Here is an 18,586-nt window from a genome sequence, read left to right on the forward strand (position 1 = left end):
AATTTTGCATGAGTTCTGGATGCCATTTTGTGAATCCCGTCAACAAAACACGAGTTGCTGGCAGCGTGCCAAATGAGATCAAAACTAGAGGGGTCAATCAGGTTGAGAGTTTAAAAGGTCACCTCTGTGGCCATTTTATATCCAAGTTTGCGGACAACACTCTCTAAAGTCTTTCCTTGTTATTTCTTTGATATTTTTTGGGTAGTAAATTTTTAGCTATGAAATTTTGACTTTGATAACCCTGTTTTGCTTTGGGATTAACGAAAAAGTGATTTGATTTCCTAGTTTTGATTTTTTTTTTTGTGCATTTTGTTTACAACGTATTATTTTCAGATCCCATTTAAAATACTATCTCTCCAAATTGAACATGTCATGTAGAGCAATGACTTCAAACATTATAAGCAAACTTTACTTCTTACTTGCATTTTAGCTTAAATGAAACATTGCGCGGCCTCAGCTTGTAACAGACCTCAGCTTGTTTTCCGACCATTCTTTTTCCAGTTCCTTCACTAATCCCTAATGCACTTTAAAAATAAATTATTGATATGACTGGACAACTCTGTCTGTCCAATTTGAATGTAACAGTATTCACTCTCGGCAAACTCTTTATATTTTGGCAGACGAGGCTTCAAGTTCCACAGTGCAATGTCATCCATTTCTTTACATTTAAGACAGCCTTTTGCTTGGAAAATGTGCCAATTAAATAAGAAAACACATTTACTTTTCTCCAGTTGCAAAGAGCAAACAGATCATGTTCTAAACAAGCATGGCCACTCTTAGTATGTCAGCAGAAAACTCAGGTGGCTAGCAAAATACCAGCCATCCCCAAACATGCTGCTGACTCCCCGTGTAGCTGGCAGACTCCAGGGTCACCTACTCTCGGGATCTTTTAGTGGATAATCAGCTAATGGTTGGTGTAAAGCGATAAGCCACGCTGCTGAAATATCATATACTTTATATGTATGTTTATACATATGCATAGAAGTTGAGAATATAATGTAATTAGTCAGACAGACAAAATTTAAAATGTTCTTTACTGATTTAACTTTTACTACGAGGAACAACAGCTAACATCTTAATGTTACTGTATCATTAAGCAGCACCATAATGTATTTAAAGTATATTTGTTTTCCTTTGTGCAAATTTTTCTGTAGTAATGAATGAGAAATGTAGTGTCAGGGAGAAATACATATGTTTCAAATTTACTTCATTTAAGTCTTTGTTGTGTATGTAAGAGAATCCAACATAATGATGTAGGTGTAAAATGTGATGCATCTGAAGTGCAAATTAAGTCAATGTAACGTACGGCTGTTAGTAGTTGTCAATGCCTTACATGTTTCATTCCACTTGTTAACATCAGCAGCGTCAACCAGGGAACAACCCCGTGCCATGCGGGAGATAAATATTAGCTGAATAAAATAATATTTATTAAATAATGACTTACAATGATGTAGCCTTCTATCATTTTGTCCTCCTCCTATCATTGCCATTTTGTGTTCAGCTTGAATGGCTGCTGCCATATTGCTTTGTGGATAAAACACCCATGGCTACTCACATGTTTTGTGACTTGTAAAGTCATCACATTTCCCCTGTATAAGATGGTGGCATGCATAATCTAGTATCAAGACTTCAGTTATTGACAGGAAGATTTTTTAAATTGAATTGACAAATGTGAAATGCTTAGCGAATTAAACTTGACCTGTTTTGACTCTGATTTATGGTTTTGTTTTGACTTTCAGGTTCTGATTTCTATCTTACGCTACTGACCTTGGCTTATTGACTGTTTTTATTGATTATCCTTTAAGTTGTTTGCATCTCTGCCTCTCTGAAATTAAAATCCTAACAAGCTGGGCATTAGTGCATAGACTTTCAACTTCAGCCACAGTTTTCTTTTTCTGTAGAAGATTTTTATTAATATGTGGAAGACTAAACACACACTGTGTTTTGTAAATACTTATTAGCAATTAATTATTATTTATATAGCACATTAAATAAGAAAAGGTATACAGTATTTTTTAATAATTATAGAGGCATTCAGAACTTTAAAATTTGTATTTTTAATATTACTTTCCTTTTCATTTGATAAAGCATAGGATGCACTTAGCTTGAGATACTCCCTTTATGAAGGAGATGAAAATATCTGTAAATTATCATTAAAATGTGCATTTGTGTTACCAGGAAAGTCTGTTACGCATTATTTTATTGACTTGCTGTAGGAGTATGAAATGACAAAATATAATGCAAGGAAAATCCTTTTAAAAGTAATAATGCCAATAGTTGTATGAAATTGAGCAAAATTGCTGTAATTTCCAAAAAAAGGTACACAATCACAGCTATTTATGTTCATAAATTGCACAAAATTTTACAAATGAAGAAAATGTAAAATAATAAACACAAGTCACTTGGCACAATTACGTATCTTTGTGTTCTTCATTGTACACTTCTGCAACCTGGATACGAAACAGGGTAAAAGTATGAACTGTAACTGCAAACTGTTTTATACACTGTAATTATGAAATAGCCTGTTCTTTCAGTACTTTGCTTAGCAGCAGTGATTCTATTTTAAAATATGAGGATTAAAAAAGAAATTAAGTATTGTGAGAAATAAATCATTAGCATTTACTGAATAATAATGAAATGTACTACAATTAAGATTAATTACAGCAGGATAAATTAAAAAAAATGGAGCAAAGAATAACAATAGTCCTCTAAAAAGAAACAAATATTAAGCAAAAGAAGACAAAAGGTTTAAATTAAAAAAATAAAATAAAAATAACTTCTAATGAACTCTATCTAAGTAAATTCCTAAAGCAGAAACTTAATGATTAAATAATGGTCAAGCCTGGATATCTAACAAATTCAGTATTGTACACTATTATTAAAGTGATCATAACAGAACATTTTGAATAAAAGTCTAAACCAAAAAGTATAACCAATATAATAACCCTTTAAAATAGAGGATTTACCTTAAAAATCGAAGCAAATCACAGGCCATCCCACAGTCCCATTCTTTAAACCCCCTCAAGTGACGGCACGACCACCTGCAGCAGCACCTGCGAGACATGCAGTAGATTGACTAGAGTCCCCACAGTAAATACTTCGTAATTAACAATAATCGCCTATTTATGTCATGATCTGAGGCATCACTTCACAATTGATGAAGTTTGTCACATTTTTGTAGATACTATGGTTACTGTTTGTGAAAAAATGTTCTCTCCTTGGGTACACTTTTAGTGAACTTTTTTTAACCTCTGAAGTCCATTTTGTGTTTGCTGTGTGTGATGCTGTTTTGTTATTCCCATTGGTAAGATGCTACTCCTAGTTGCTGGGGGTGTGGTCATTAAGGTCATGACCTTTGTTGTCATTAATGTGACAAAGTTTACCGTCAGCACTGGCAGCCATGTTTTATCTGAGTTTGTGGATAAAGTTTTAAAAAACTGGAGCTATCTCCTCAGACTTTGACTTTGAGTTACATTCTGGCTTTAATGTTTGATTTATTTTGATGCTTGTTAGTTATTGACTAGTTTGAGTTTGTCCTATTTAATGATTCTTTACTTCTCTCTCAGCCCGGCTTTAGTTCACTGTAACAGTAGAGAGAGTCCCAGGTTCACCATGTTGGCTATCAGTCAATGTGTTTCTCTTTAACGTGTGGTCGTGGTAATGATTTTACCAACTCGAGGATAGATGTGGTTGAAAAATGTGCAAAAGTCCTAATGTTTCAGATGCTTTTTTTTTGTTAATATCTTGGATGTCATTTTAGGTCCTTGAATGGTGCCATTTTCAGTAAATGTCATTAGTCTACTTCCCACATTTCTAGGGGCGCAATGGGATGAAAGGTCAGCTAGGGGTTCTCTTCTTTATCTGATCTACCAACATCAAAACACTTTTTAAGTCTTCTTGTGAGTCTTGTTCAGTTTTGACCTCTTTCCTTGTGTCTTTTGATCACAAGTGTTGTCTTATATTTTGGCTTTGGTTCAGTTTTAAAGTTTACCTGCCATCTCGCTGTGAGGACAAATACTTCATTCTGTTATTAACTCTTTGAGGGCTGAATATTTTTTCCCAAAGACAGTTTCTGGAAAGCAGTAGTTTCACACAGAATTCAACATAAAATGTCTGTTGCTGCATGCTGTGGCTGCCTGTTTGCCAAGAATGTGCGACGGGCTTGCGGCCAGGCTGTCTTCGTGTGGCTGGGGCAGCAGCAGCAGCAGCGGTCATGGTTGCAGTACATTGCAATCTGGTTTCTACCTCTTATCATTGTTAAGTGGTAGTCCACCCTGGTGAACATTGTCAATACCACAATTAGCTGGGGACCAATCAGCTGAAGCTGGAACCTCACATTCGTTTTCGATCACTTGTATCAAAATCGGAGTCCACCAAGTCATAGTCCAGTTCAGAGATAATAATATGCAAACGTCGTCCACGGAGTATTTTGCTTTATGCATTTGCTTTGATCTCTCACAAGATGTCAGTCCCATTTTGGTTGTTGTTTGCGCCTTGCTATTCACGCGAGTGCAGGAATCGGTCAAACCAATGAATCTAACTTTCCTTCTAGCAACGAGGGACCAACTAAAACATAACAGTTGGTTTTGTTACCGTTTACAGTCGATTACCATCGTCAACTCCTCCTTTTGACAAAAGTCGACATCAGCCCTGAAAGAGTTAAATAAGCCTAGATTGCTTTAGTAATTTTTTGAAAGTTTGCTTTATTATTTATACTGTATATTCCCCCCCATTCGGCTGTGTTTGTTTTGGTTGTAGGCACTTCCATTTTTTTTTTTTTTGCTGTATGGTTGCGCAGGTCCATCTGTTTGTACATCTGTCCTAATACCTATCTGTGATTTGGATACAAATGCTAAAATCTTGTTTCTTGAACTTTAATTTTTGTCATGCTGTTGCGTATCTTTAAGTTTTTATCCAAAAAGTGAAGTTTTAGACTCCTGTTGCAACAAAATTCCTTAAACTTAGCTGAATGTTTTTCACGATTTCCTTATAATTTGAGTCTGTATTGTTAACTAAACATGTAGGAATTACTTCTGTGAATGATGCCCATGCTTCTTGTTCCATGCTGTTTATTGTCACATCAAATTCTGCATCAGAAATCGTTTTCTTAGATCAGTTCTGGCAAAAATGCACTCTTACAATTTAGCCTCAGACAAACCCAGAAACTTTCAACAAAATCCATAAAATAGGCTCCATCTTATGATAAGGCTTTGGCAAACTGCTTCATTAAACTAAACTGAATATGTAGCAGTGGTGGCAGCCCTTTATCTGGATCCTCCAAGGTAGGGTCTAATGATATTTTTTGGCACCAAGCTGTAGCTTTTTTAATCTGGCTATTTCTTCTGAACATAACGTCAATTCCTGCTTTGGCATCCCCCTCACAATAAAAGGCTGGGAATTTCGTATGCCTTGACTGCTGATGCAGTAAGATACGTAGACCTTTCAGGTCCCCACATATAAACCAGCAGTGCTCATTGTAGTTAATAACTTATGAAAAGTAACTGTTTTGCTTAAACAATCCTTTTAATATTAGACATTATTAAATTCTAACATAATTATTAAAATAAAATATTGGCATGTAACTACAGTAATTATAGTGGGAAAGCGATAAAAAACTACAGCTGACAGCTAAAAAATGTTTTCTGAAAAAATGTTACAGGGTGCTGAAAAATGTTTTTCATTTTTAAGTTTAGCACCAAAAATATTTTAAAATCAAATGAAATAATGAAAAGATTTTTTCAGTGTATACCTGTGTATACTTAGTTGTTTCTGGTATAATCAGAAATGTTAGATGGAAGTCATTAGAAGTTTATTTCTGGAATTAGTTCCTGGCCATAACTAAAAGGTCTGCCCTAGTCAGTCAGTAGTGGCCACTTGGACATTACTTGAATCCAGGGGACCGCTCCAGATGGCCAGATATTTTACCCTGATGAAAGACAAACCTTTTCCAGTGCAGAAGAATGAGAAACTGGATTTGATGTGCAAGGCAGAAGTGAAGGTTTGTGAAGGTGCAATGTCAGGACGAAGTTAAATACAGACACACATACTCGTATGAAGGAAATTTAGATCCACTAAGTAACAATATGTGTTTAGTAAGCTGGATGAAGGCAGTCCACTCAGAGAGTGTTCACATGTACAAACTCCATGCGGACAGTGCCCAGGAACTCAAGTGTTTTGTACTGCAAGATGGAAGAAGTGGGCATGGTGCCACCTTACTAGATGTGTGGCCATTTTATTGGTGTCATAGCAGGTGCAATAGTGTGGTCACTTTTATGGTGGGGTTTTTTTTTTTTGCTTAAGACAACTCATAATACTGAAAATGCTCAAAGGAAAGGTTACTGCTGTCTCTAATTAAAAATGCTTTTGAATTGTGACACGATGGGCTAAAAAGGTCAAGTCTGACATTTTCACTTTTCTGGCTGCTTTCAAAAGAGATTTCTCTAAAACTTGTTATTGAGTTTATGTAATTGTATCTTAAGTCATCCATTGTTAACAGTGAAATAAAACTGAATAAGTAAATTGTTAGTAAATCGTAAAAGATTAGTAAATTACTGTAATTGTACTCATGCTTAATACATAAATTGGTGTATATCATTTGTTTGATTTTCATACCTGTTATATTTTTAAATCTATCCATTCATGTTCATAACCCCCTACTTTATATCAATTCAGCATATCAAAGAGCCTAGGTTTATTCCTTTAATAAAAATGTATCTTAACTTGGAAGTGATCCAAGTGTGCCGAAGGGAATGACACACACGAGGGCAATGTTGAATTAGAAAGTGAGCTGACAACATGTCTGTAGTTCACAGGGAGTTTCTTGACCTAGAGTGGAATACACAGGAGATTTGCAAGTAACCTAACTGGCAGAGCTAAAGAAGATGATGTGCAGCCTGGGTGCCAAATAGCATAGCTGTCTGAGAGTGTGTTAATAATATCACATCTGTAATATGCTCAACAATGTTACACGCAAGCCCTCAATTAAATATGTCATCCTTTGCAGAGAGCAACCCATTTCTTACACCATTATCAAGACTGATTTCACCCACTTGGTGGCCCATGTGACTGGCCAGCCCTGTAACTGGCTTGTCTGTGGAACATAACTTTTTGTTGTGTTATTTAGTTATTCCTGTTTTTAAACTTTTTTTTTATTATCAGGTATATTACATATACTTTATGTGATCTGTAATTTAAATGGAGTCAAACATGTCTTGGAAATACTTAAAGGCTGATTTTATAACCCTGCATTTTTTGGTGTTCAGGTTTTAAATTTCATCCAAACACAAATCATCTTTTACAGTATTATTCATATTAGCTATTTTTATTACTGATTTCTGAATGGGGCGTGATTGCAGTAGTGCTTGTAAGCTGTATTTAATTGTACAATGTTCACATTTCTCCTCCCTGCCTTCCTCTAATACCCTGTACAAAGAAAATACAAATAACATGATCTTTTCCTAACCTGATAACTTTTATAATTTGTACAGTGCTGCCCTTATGAATAATCTGGAACTATTTTCCTTTAATTACTCCTTCTCCTTCTGCCTGTGAATAATTTCTAATATCTCAGAGCGGCAATTACCTGCAGCTCGCAGTCCTGTAAATGGGAGGTAGCAGCTATCAGTTTTATCAAACCAGTTTTTGAATTCTTTCAACTATTAAATGGATTTCTCTTTCTTTTCTCTTAATGCTTCAGTTGCAAACATACTATGGCGAGAAGAAGGTATCTCACGTTTTTTAGTGTATGCTCTGTAGATAGATGAAAATGCTTCACCTTATTTAATTTCACTTCAGCCAATATTCTCTCAAGTAGTTTGCAAACACGTTTAATTGAAAAACAATTTTTTAAAAATCATTGAAAAGATTGTTAAAATGTTTATGTCATAGTAAACTGGCAAAAATGGAAAATGCAACACCAGGAAGGCAAAGTCCAATCTCCCTTAAAGTTGACATATATGATAATGCTGATATATGAAGTAATTTATGAGATACACGAGGCTGATGGGTCACCTTTATTAAGCAAATGTCCTGTAAGTTCAAAATGAGCCAAATTGAACATAAGAACAATGTACAAGGGTTGTTTCATAAGTTTTGAGACTCGGTCACTTGCCGTCATCGGAGGCGGACGAAATTTTTTTCTATTGTTCTACAATCCTTTCACATCTTCTAATAAATTTTTGGCCCACCCAGCTACAGATGGAGATGAGAAAAAGAGCTCGAAGTGGGGCTCAAAAGGTTGCCTTCCTCCACTGAAAGCCAGGCGCCAAAAGTCAGCCAAGAGGACCATGTTTGCTGTCTTTTTTGGCTACAAAAAAATTATTGCTTCAGTTCCACATCCTGAATGCACGACGATGAACTCTGATGTCTACACAACCCTGCGCCTTCCAGAAGTTTTCAAAAATCTCACTAGAGGTCGCCCTAATCGCATCTTGAAAAACTTCATCCTTCACCATGACAACGCGCCGCCTCACAAGTCAAACAAAACTGTTGAGTTCCTCGCCAAATCTGGGATTGAAGTCCTTCATCTGCCCCCTTATTCACCAGATTTGGCACCCTGTGACTTCTGGCTGTTCCCGACGGTGAAGAAGGAGCTGAAAGGAATGGATTTTGAGGACAGGGACAGCCTCATTTCTGCGGTGGAAGAGCAGCTTGACCAACTGACTGAACCTGATTTTCGTCACTGTTTTGATCGTTGGATTTATCGCATGAAAAAGTGCATTGAAATCGGGGGAGAGTATGTTGAACAGCACTGAAGTGTTGCCAAATGACGAGGTTATGTGAGTAAAAATTTTCTTTGGAATTGACCAAACCATGTTGGATCTATTTAAAAAAGTCTCAAAACTTATGAAACAACCCTCGTATGTCAGTCCTGGAGAGATCTTGTCAATACTTGTTTAACAGACTTTTTCTAAATATCATCAAGTAGAAATTTAAAGGTACCAAAGGGTTACTTAGTTTTATTATGGAAAAGGGGGCTTTTTAACACCCCCCTCTTTCCCACTCGTTTTTTTTTTTTAGCTAGTGCTGGCACTCTCCACTCAAGTGCTTGTTGTTCCCATGGAGTACCTCTTTTTTCGTTTTTTCTTCCGGTTATTCATCGTCTGTTGGTGAAGGTTCGTTTATTTTCTAGAATACATCTTAATGTTTTTCTTGTATTCGATCAAAAGAGCATTTTGTATCAAACGTTTTCTTCTTTGTATTATGCCTCAGTCTTACCGGCTGCTGCTCTCAGATACCAAAGGGTTAGGGTTAGAATTAGGGTTAGGGTCTCTAGTACACCATTTGGTTTGATTTTCATTTTTCTGTGAACTCCATCAAAATGTTTTGTAGACCTGAGCAAATGAACATTAACGATGGATACAGTTTATTGTTCATGTGCTGGCTTGTTTTGTATCTCGTTGTTTGGCTGCTAATTAAGGAAGAGGAGAAATAACTAAAGGGTCTGAGTCTTAATTTTGATTGACATACTATTTTAGGCAAATTAGACAATTAGCAGCAAAAGGTTTCGAGCATGCGCTGATAGTATGTTGCCACACCCCCCACAAAACAAACCACCTGGATTGGCACGTGACCCCTTAGCACCACACTGGAACAGTGTGAGGCTTTCTATGGTGGCTGGATTGCCAGTCCTGCCTCCAACCCCCAAATTTTTCTTATCAAGTTGGAGGACCTGCTTGCAGGGCTGGATGCAGATTAATGTCATATCCAGGACGGAGCAATTGCAGAATAAGGACGTTGCTGAAGGGCCCAACGGTGTAGAGTCACCTCTGGCGTTGACTGGAATTGGTTACTAATTAAGAAAAGGGTTAGAATGAAAACCTGTAGTCATAGGAGTGCTTCAAACCTGGAGTTGGAGACCCCTCTTCTAGATAGTCCTTTCAAAGTGTGTGTCCCTTCAACTGCCAACTGGTATCATACACTTTGCACGATGGAGGCCTTTCATTCAGTTTGGAATGAAGCTCCTCAAACAGACACACCTCTCAATAAACGGCTACAGTTGAAACAGCTCTCAACATAAGAAATGTGACAAACGAGAGGAGACCATTCAGTCTGTTTGTTTAGCTAATAGTTAAGTTGTCCCCAGTGTCTTCTCCAGATTCTTCTTAAAGGCTGTCAAAGTTTCTGCTTCTTTATCATGTCTCGGTGGTTTGTTCCAGAGTTCCACAACTCTTTGCCTAAAGAAGAGCTTCCTGGCTTCTGTCTTAACTGCACTTCCCCTTAATTTGATTGGTTTAAGGAAAAAAAAATGTATAGTATATACTACAATCAAAACCTCAATTAAATATTAATCTTCATAATGGACAAAGGCCACATCTTCCATCACAACTTATGCCAGGACTCTGCTGATATTGAGTCGAACGCTTGATCATTTGCATAAGTAGCCATAAACTTCATCCATGCCAGACTTGATAGAGAGTGGGTAATACTTTTATGGTGATGCAATTTCAATTTTTGCCAGTGTAATCACTATAGAAAATGATTAAAACTCTATAAAAAGTATTGCTTCATTTGAAGAAAAAAATATTGTGACTTCCACTTTAAGCTTAAGTCAGTAGCATAGCTACACCCTACTTATGGTGCCCTTCTGTGGAGTACACTATACTAGATTATGATTTCCCATATCTGTGTAACCTTGTGTAACTTTTTGTAACCAGTATTATTATTTTTCTGTGTTACTTAAAAAATACAATAAACCATTTCATTTCCATCCATTTGATTTAAGTTAAAGATGTTCCAGATATTGAGTATTAGTAACATAACCAAATGGGTTAAAATTATACCTGTAACTGACAAAAAATGACCTTTTTGAAATGTATTGTGCCAGTAGAAGTGTGAAATTTTTGTAGAAGCCGTTTGTAATTCTACAAGCGGTGCTGCTCTTCATTTGTCATCATTTTAATATTCTAGGTATTGGAATTGGAAATATGTTTTATGTATTCTATGAAGATGGAATCAAGGTCATTCAGCCAATCGAATGTGAGATTCAGAGACATATAAAGCCTAGTGAAAATCTTCTTGGACTCCAGGTAAGGATATGATAACATTCTTTTCTTCTGACCAACTTTTTACAAAGAATGAATAAACTGATATAAAACTTTGAGTTCATTCTAATTGAATTAGATGATATTGCAAAGATAATTCTTTATTGCCATGTTAATCGATTAACCTTAATTCTTTAAGTCAGCTCAAAAAGTGAATCTGTGTTTTATTCTTAGCACAAAATGAACATTAAGATGTACAATGCTATATTACAATATAAGCAGTACATTACATTTGCATATTGTGTTCATACTGTATGAGTGCTTTGAATACACTTCCATGGTGTTTTTTTTTTTTTTTTTTGCCCAGCAACTCCCCAGTACGAGGAAACCCCCACATATGATATACCATTCAATGTGCTTTGATGTCTAGTTTTGCCAGATGTTGAGGTTCAGCTCAGGTTGGAAATTTTGGAAACAAAGTCAGAGAGGCAAGATTGTGTTGGTTTGGACATGTGCAGAGGGGAGATGCTGGGTATATTGGGAGAAGGCTGTTAAGGATAGAGCTGCCAGGTAAGAGGAAAAGAGAAGGTTTATGGATGTGGTGAGAGATGACATGCAGGTGATGAAGGTAACGGAGCAAGATGCAAAGGACAGGGAGATATGGAAACAGATGATCTGCTGTGATGACCGCTAACAGGAGCAGCCAAAAGAAGAAGAAAGTAAAATTGAAAGTTATGTAGTGCCCTTCCATTTTCTGCTTTGGACCTTTTCAGAGTCTCTTTTTGAATGTGCCCCTATGACATTCTTGACTTTGGTAGTCTGAACACCAAAAGGATCTTTTAAACTCCAGCCAGGAACTACTTTCAGGGAAGACCTGTAGATTAAGTCCTAAGCAATTCTTGACAAGACTGCCCTGAAAGTAGTTCTTAGATGGAGCCTGAAAGATCCTTTCGGACACCGGAGCAGCATATTTGGAGTTAGGAGGTATAGTAGTAGGTGTGCAGAGGGTGGCTCTGTCCTCTGTCCTCTGTTATTCTGCATTCTGAAAGCACGGCACAATGATTTTTACATTTATAACATATTTAGAAATATTTTGAGTTTTTCTATAACTTCCATCCATCCATCCATCCATTTTCTAACCCACTGAATCCGAACACAGGGTCACGGGGGGTCTGCTGGAGCCAATCCCAGCCAACACTGGGCACAAGGCAGGAACCAATCCGGGGCAGGGTGCCAACCCACCGCAAGACACACACAGACACACCCACACACCAAGTACACACTAGGGCCAATTTAGAATCACCAAACCACCTAACCTGCAGGTTTTTGGACTATTTTTCTATAACTTTAAATACATAAATCTCTTTCGTTGGTTTCCTATTAGTTTGTTTTGTATCCTAATAATGACAAGTAACAATGAGCAGTGCAAACAGATCTTCAGCATCAGGCCTACTAATGTGCTCAGTTGCAAATAATGGATTAAATAACCAGAAGACCTGGAAAGGCAGATTGAAATCGTAATGACGACAAAAGTCATAAAAACCAAGAAAAAAAAAAAAAACACTAAACTATCCCTATGTAAAATACATAAACACGTACTTGATCATTCTAATTACATTTTATCTAATGCAGTTTTGTAATGTCTACATTGCTGCCAAAACATAGAAAGTGGTAATATAACACCTAGATTAATGAGGCTAGGAGTCCAATTAAAAAACAGAAGTTTCATAGAACAAATACCTGCAGCCATATTGGGGTTCCCAGGATGGAGTTAAGAGCTCTTGTCAAAAGAATGAACATTTATTAAGAGAGAAGACAAGAAGGGAGCCACTGAAGGAAACTACATGACACATTGCCACAACAAGGAAACTGTGGCCACAGGTGATTTGAACTATGATATTATTTATCTTGATTTTTAGAAGGCTTCAGATAAGGTAACATATCAAAGTTTAGTGGTCAAACTAAAAGAAATGGGAAGTCAGGGCACAGTGCTTAGGTGGGTACAAAAATGGCTCAAATACAGGAAGCAAAGTGTAATAGTGAAGGGAACGTTTCTTAGAATTAGGTGATGTTAAAACAGATGTCTCTCAGGGATCAGTGCAGGACTGCTGTTCTTTTTAATATTCATTTAAACGATCTGCAAAAGAATATAATCAATGAGCTGATTAAGTTTGCAGATAATGTAGAATCAGCCAGTTTGTTGCAAAGGGACTTGAATAACATACTGGAAAGATTTGTGACAGATGAAATTTTATTTAAGTAAATATAAAGTATTACATGTATGAATTAAAATGTTAGATTTGAATGTACAATGCGATATATGAAACTTGAAAGTACACCTTATGAGGAGGGCCTGGGAGTCATAGTGAACTCATTACTATATACTTCCAGACATCAGAAGCAACCTCGAGAAGAGTACAGATGCAATCAAGAAGGCTAATACTGTATATCACAATGTGTGACATGCAAGTCAAGGGAGTTTATGCTTACGTTATGTTAGGCAATAGTGAGGCCTCACCTGGAGTTCTGTGTTCAATTTTGCTCACTGCATTGCAAAAAAGATGTAGCAGCACTAGTGAAAGTCCAAAGGAGAAAGGCAAGGCTGATTCATGAGGTATGAGTTAAGAGGAGAGATTGAAAGAGTTGAAAGTTGGAGATTCAGAGTTATAGTGATTAAAGTGATTAAAATTCTGAAAAGAATTAGTACATAAGATCCCAGCTTTTACTTTAAGATACATTTTGCAACAAGAACACCGGGACACAGTTGGAAACTTGTGAAGGGTGGATTTTGCACAAATGTTAGGAAGTTTGTCTTCACAAAAAGAAAGACAGACGCTTGGAATAAATTACCAAGTACTGTGGTGGAGATCAGGATTTTAGGGACCTTTTAGCTTTAGGGATAAACTTGCTGGGATTTTCTCGTTAACGTTCTTCTAATATTTTAGTGTTCTAACAGGAAGCTTTGACTTTTAATGTTAATAAATAGTCCTCAGGTAAATGCAGCACTAATGACTGCTGTACTTGAGTAACTTAATTTAAAACCCTACCCTGATTAATCTAAATATATAATACTCTACCGTGGCTGTTCGTTTGTCAGTCCAGGATTTTAAATCACCTGTAGCTCGCAAACTGTTTCAACTATTGACCTGAAATTTGGTACACATATACTGCGTGACGTCTACTATCCGCTTTCGGGGTGATGATTGACCTTTAACGTTATTCCTTTTTATTTTTATTTTATTTTATTGTAGAATGAACTCTCGGCAGCCGCCAGCAGGGTGGCTGTGCGGCGCATGCGTATGGGCGCCATTCTCATCCTTACCACCTTCACCGTCACTTCCCCTACTTCTTCATATCTTAAATCATTCCTGAGGCAGATTGAAGACTCAAGTGCCAACCTAAGAGAAAAATTAAAGAAAACGTACTAAGTAATTGCAACACAAACACTGACTTAATCAGTTTTAACACAAAAAGATGCCGACGGAAGAAGAGGGCCGCTAGGGTGGAGAAAAGAAGAGCTGCTGAGGAAGCAGCAAGCGCATTAACCTCTGAGCAAACGAATGGTAAACTTACAGAGAAACAGGTGAAAACTAGGAATGCTTAGGTCAAGTGTATTCACTGCACATTATTGTGCAATCCACTGTTACTGGTAATTAACATAATAGTTAATGAAAGCTAAAAATACGCAATCAAAGACAATAGATACAAAAAGGTGAAAATGATTAAGAAAGAAAAGAAGAACAGAAAAAGAAAATAAAAAGATACCAAAGTGCCCCAGCTAAATTTTAACAGTGAGTGTAGACAATGAAAGTTATAAAGCTGTATGCTTTGTTTATTTGAGTTTCATTTGTGAAATAAATGAAAAAATAAAAAGATATACAATTTAAATGTGCCTTTTACCTCGGAGAATATGCATCCTGTGGTGACAGTATTTTCATTAATCATTTCTCTTCTATACTTGTTCTAAAAGCAATTCTATAAAGAATCATTGTCCTCCCGTTTTGATGTTTTAGGGGCATTATTCTACTAAATTGCATTCTTATAATTTGTTATTCAGAAATCCACAAAGCTTGTTTGCTTCCCAGACATCTAAGAGAATTGTGTAAGTGATACTGAAAATAATTCTCGAAAAATAAATTATTTATTACGGAGGTATACATCAAACAGGTAGATCATATGGTCAAAAAAAGAAAAAATACTGGATAATAAAAAGGCTGGATGTTTATTATCATTTGTGGTAAAGCCATTTATTATTCACCTTAATTAATAATAAGTTTCAGTACTATGAGTTGAACTGAATTATGTTATATTCTTATTATCATTCTTCCACTTACAAGTACATCATGCTATAGATCTGGTAGTTGAGTCATGGCAACTGGAATTCTGTCTTGTTAGGTAGATACGTTTCACGTCTGATCCAAGCAGCATCTTCAGAGATTGAAAGAAGTCCAGTTGCCATGACTTAACTACCAGATAACTTCACCTGGATGACTGAGAATCTTCACAGACATATCATGCTATAGAGTAACTGAAAATGTTGTATTAAAGAAAGGCAAAATATTATGTTACAAAATAAAGAGAGAAACATCAGGAAATATGCGCACACTCACACACATCCAGCAGCTGATCGAGCAAAGAGGAGGTAAAAAACGGTATTTGTTTCCCATTGTATCACCATTTAAGAGGGGGTTTTGGTGGAGCGACCGCGTCTCCTTGGGGTGCGTTCAACCCACCTCTTCACAATATATTAACTATATAGATACTTAATCTGAGTGGTTATTAGTTATATTAATATGTTACATGAATACAAGAGAACATTTGCATCTAAAAGAATTTTTTAAATTGTTTCAAAAGTATTATTTGTGTCTCTGCTGTACTAGTCGTAGTAGTTTACATAATATCTAAGGCTACACCAAGTTAATTCTGGCATCTGGTGGTGAAGGAGGTGGGATAGCATAGAGCGACTTAAAATCACATGGAGCAAGCGCTGGGACATGGAAACGATTAGGCTGTTTCATCACTAGAGCCACCTGTGATTGGCTTCCCTTGCCAACAAACCTACATCTTTGGTGTGGAGAGGACCCAGCCTGTTACCAGTATGCAACCCCGACAACCCACAAGGACATCCTGGTGGGTTGTAAGAATAACTCAATGCAAGGAAGATACACGTGGCGTCATAACCAAGTACTGAGATGCTTAGCCTTGGCACTAGAGGACAAGAGAGTGTCAACAAACGCCACCCCCTTAATTGCTCAGACTTCTTTCTCTTAGCGAACATCTTTCATACAGAAAGGGAGAAACAGTGGACCAAGCCCTCATCTTCTGACTCATGCTTGCTGAGTACAGCCAGGGATTGGGAAATGCGTGTCAACCAAAATCAGAGAATCACTTTCCCATTTGAAATCGCAGCCACCAATCTGCATCCAGATTTGGTCCTTTGGTTTAACTCCTGCTGCTGTGTCTTCATCATTGAGCTGACAGTCCTTTGTGAGGATGCCATCAATGAGGCATATGAAAGAAAAAAGCTACGCTAAGCCAGTCTTGCAGCTGAGGCAGAGGAGCGAGGCTGCTGGGAGAAGATGTAGAGGTGGGCTGCAGGGGCTTTGTAGCCAGTTCCACTACAAGGCTTCTGAAGGAAGTGGACATCAGAGGGCAGGCCCATTGAAAGGCAGTTAAGGAACTCACCACTGTCGCTGAAAGCTAAAGGAGACAGTAGTAAGACTTAGTAACCATCCAACACACCCATGTCTGATCAGCCCATGGTGGGCCTGCCTCACCTCGGCTGAGGGTGTCTTATGGTAAAAGGCTGAAACACCCTATGAGGCCGGGGTACACAAATGATGATGTGTCGTACTGGTGGAAGCATCTTCAATGTCATTCCAACAAAGAAGACATCTCCAACCCCACTCAAGGCAAGTACTGTGCTGAATCATCAGGATTGTAATATTTAGTCCTTTTAAACAAACTGAAGATTAAGTACAAAAACTTGTTGCTGTGGAAGTGGTGCAGCCAGTAATATGGTGCATGGTTTTTCTTTTAATCGCATTCCATTTTATGTAGTGTATTTAGAAAACCTGCAATTTTTTTTCTTTGAATACCTTGACCAGATGGCTCCATAAAAACAGGCTGATATAATGCAGATTTACTAGCTCATAGATAAAATGCAAATTGTTTTCTTTTTATAATTAAACAAATAATAATGCCTGCCATCAGAACATTAACGTCTTTTAATTATTCTTTCAGTGGATATGAGAAAACGGAATCTCCCTACTGAACTATATGGCTTTTTTTGCCATCATTTGTTTTTAATTTACTTTATTGGCTATACTATTGCTCTTCAGAAAGAAAACTAAGAAAATGGTATGCAGATATTCAATACCGTTAGTCATTTTATCTGTTGAGATTTTCATTTAGTTTTGGTTTGACAGTTTTTAAGAATACTTTCCTTAAACGTTTCTTCCTGAAAAGACCACATTAAAACAAAGTAGTCCAACATATTGATCTATGTAAATGTAGAAGATTGATTAGCAATAGTTTTGCATTCATTTCTGCTGTATCTTAATCTCCTTCTTTCTCCCTCGAGGGTTATGCAGTGCAAACATCTGTTCTGAAAGTGATAGACACTGAAGTTACTTCCTGTAGAAACAGGCTAAGGAATGTCCTCAAAAAAATCCTTGAAGTTTATATATATATATATATATATATATATATATATATATATATATATAATATAATTTATATTTAAAAAGAATGAAGGTATTTTATATAGATAAGTTTCAATATTTTATAAATAGCCACCATTCATCAAACAATATAGTTTTTACATAAAGACTGCATGTAGGTGCGTTTATCCAAAATTACCAAAGTTCTGCAGCTTTCAATTGACTTCATAGGATGATTGAGGCAATAAATAGTGTGACGTGTGTTCAAATAATTCCATAGACCAAATATCTTCCTTTTAAAACTTTTAGGAAATTCAAAGCAAAACAGTTCAACATAGAGAAATAAATTGATAGTAAAGAAAAGTTCTTGTTTAAGGCTTATTTACCTTGTTTCATCTCTCAAAATTTGGTCATACAGTCGTACTTTAGGCATGTTAAGCAGGGACAGAAAACTTTATGCCATCCCCAGTTTGTAAACATACCTAACAGTCCATGCTAGTGGTAAGATTATTTCCTAACTGGCTTAATTAGCACTCAGTTTTACAAATAAAGCAAAGGAAGTTCTAGTTCATATTAACTTACAGGGGGTAGAAGACTATACCATATTCTAGGTAGCTGTAAACAACTGATTTTCTATTATTGAAATGAAGCAAACACTTGAATAAATTTAACTTTAACATTACTTTCTAAGATTGGCTTTTATATTGCACATTATTTGTAATGAGTTAACCCCATAGAACTTGCTTTGTTTGAAATTCGGCAGAAACGCAGAAAGGTCTGAAAATTTCGATGACCTTCACAAAGTCCATTGAAGTGAATGAAATAAAAGATCATTGAACCATTTTTAATGCACTCAAACCTAATTTAATTTCTTCTAAGTGTTCCTGAGGGCTAGGGAAGCTGCTGCCATCTATGCTAGACTGATTATTGTGGCAAACAATG

At 36.6% G+C, this 18,586-nt stretch overlaps 1 protein-coding gene across 2 annotated transcripts in view; it reads left to right on the top strand.

The window, feature by feature from the left end:
• Positions 1-18,586, top strand: part of fstl5 (follistatin-like 5) — a 1,175,110-nt gene that overhangs the window by 1,059,093 nt on the left and 97,431 nt on the right. Inside the window, exons 11-12 of one of the 2 annotated variants that reach the window (XM_028802632.2) lie at positions 7,697-7,723; positions 10,909-11,027. In XM_028802632.2, the coding sequence (XP_028658465.2) occupies positions 7,697-7,723; positions 10,909-11,027 (146 nt within the window). The remainder of the gene's footprint in view (positions 1-7,696; positions 7,724-10,908; positions 11,028-18,586) is intronic. The other variant, XM_028802633.2, reaches the window with a different exon arrangement.

Source organism: Erpetoichthys calabaricus, chromosome 5 (assembly GCF_900747795.2).
Source record: "Erpetoichthys calabaricus chromosome 5, fErpCal1.3, whole genome shotgun sequence".
Lineage (NCBI taxonomy): Eukaryota > Metazoa > Chordata > Cladistia > Polypteriformes > Polypteridae > Erpetoichthys > Erpetoichthys calabaricus.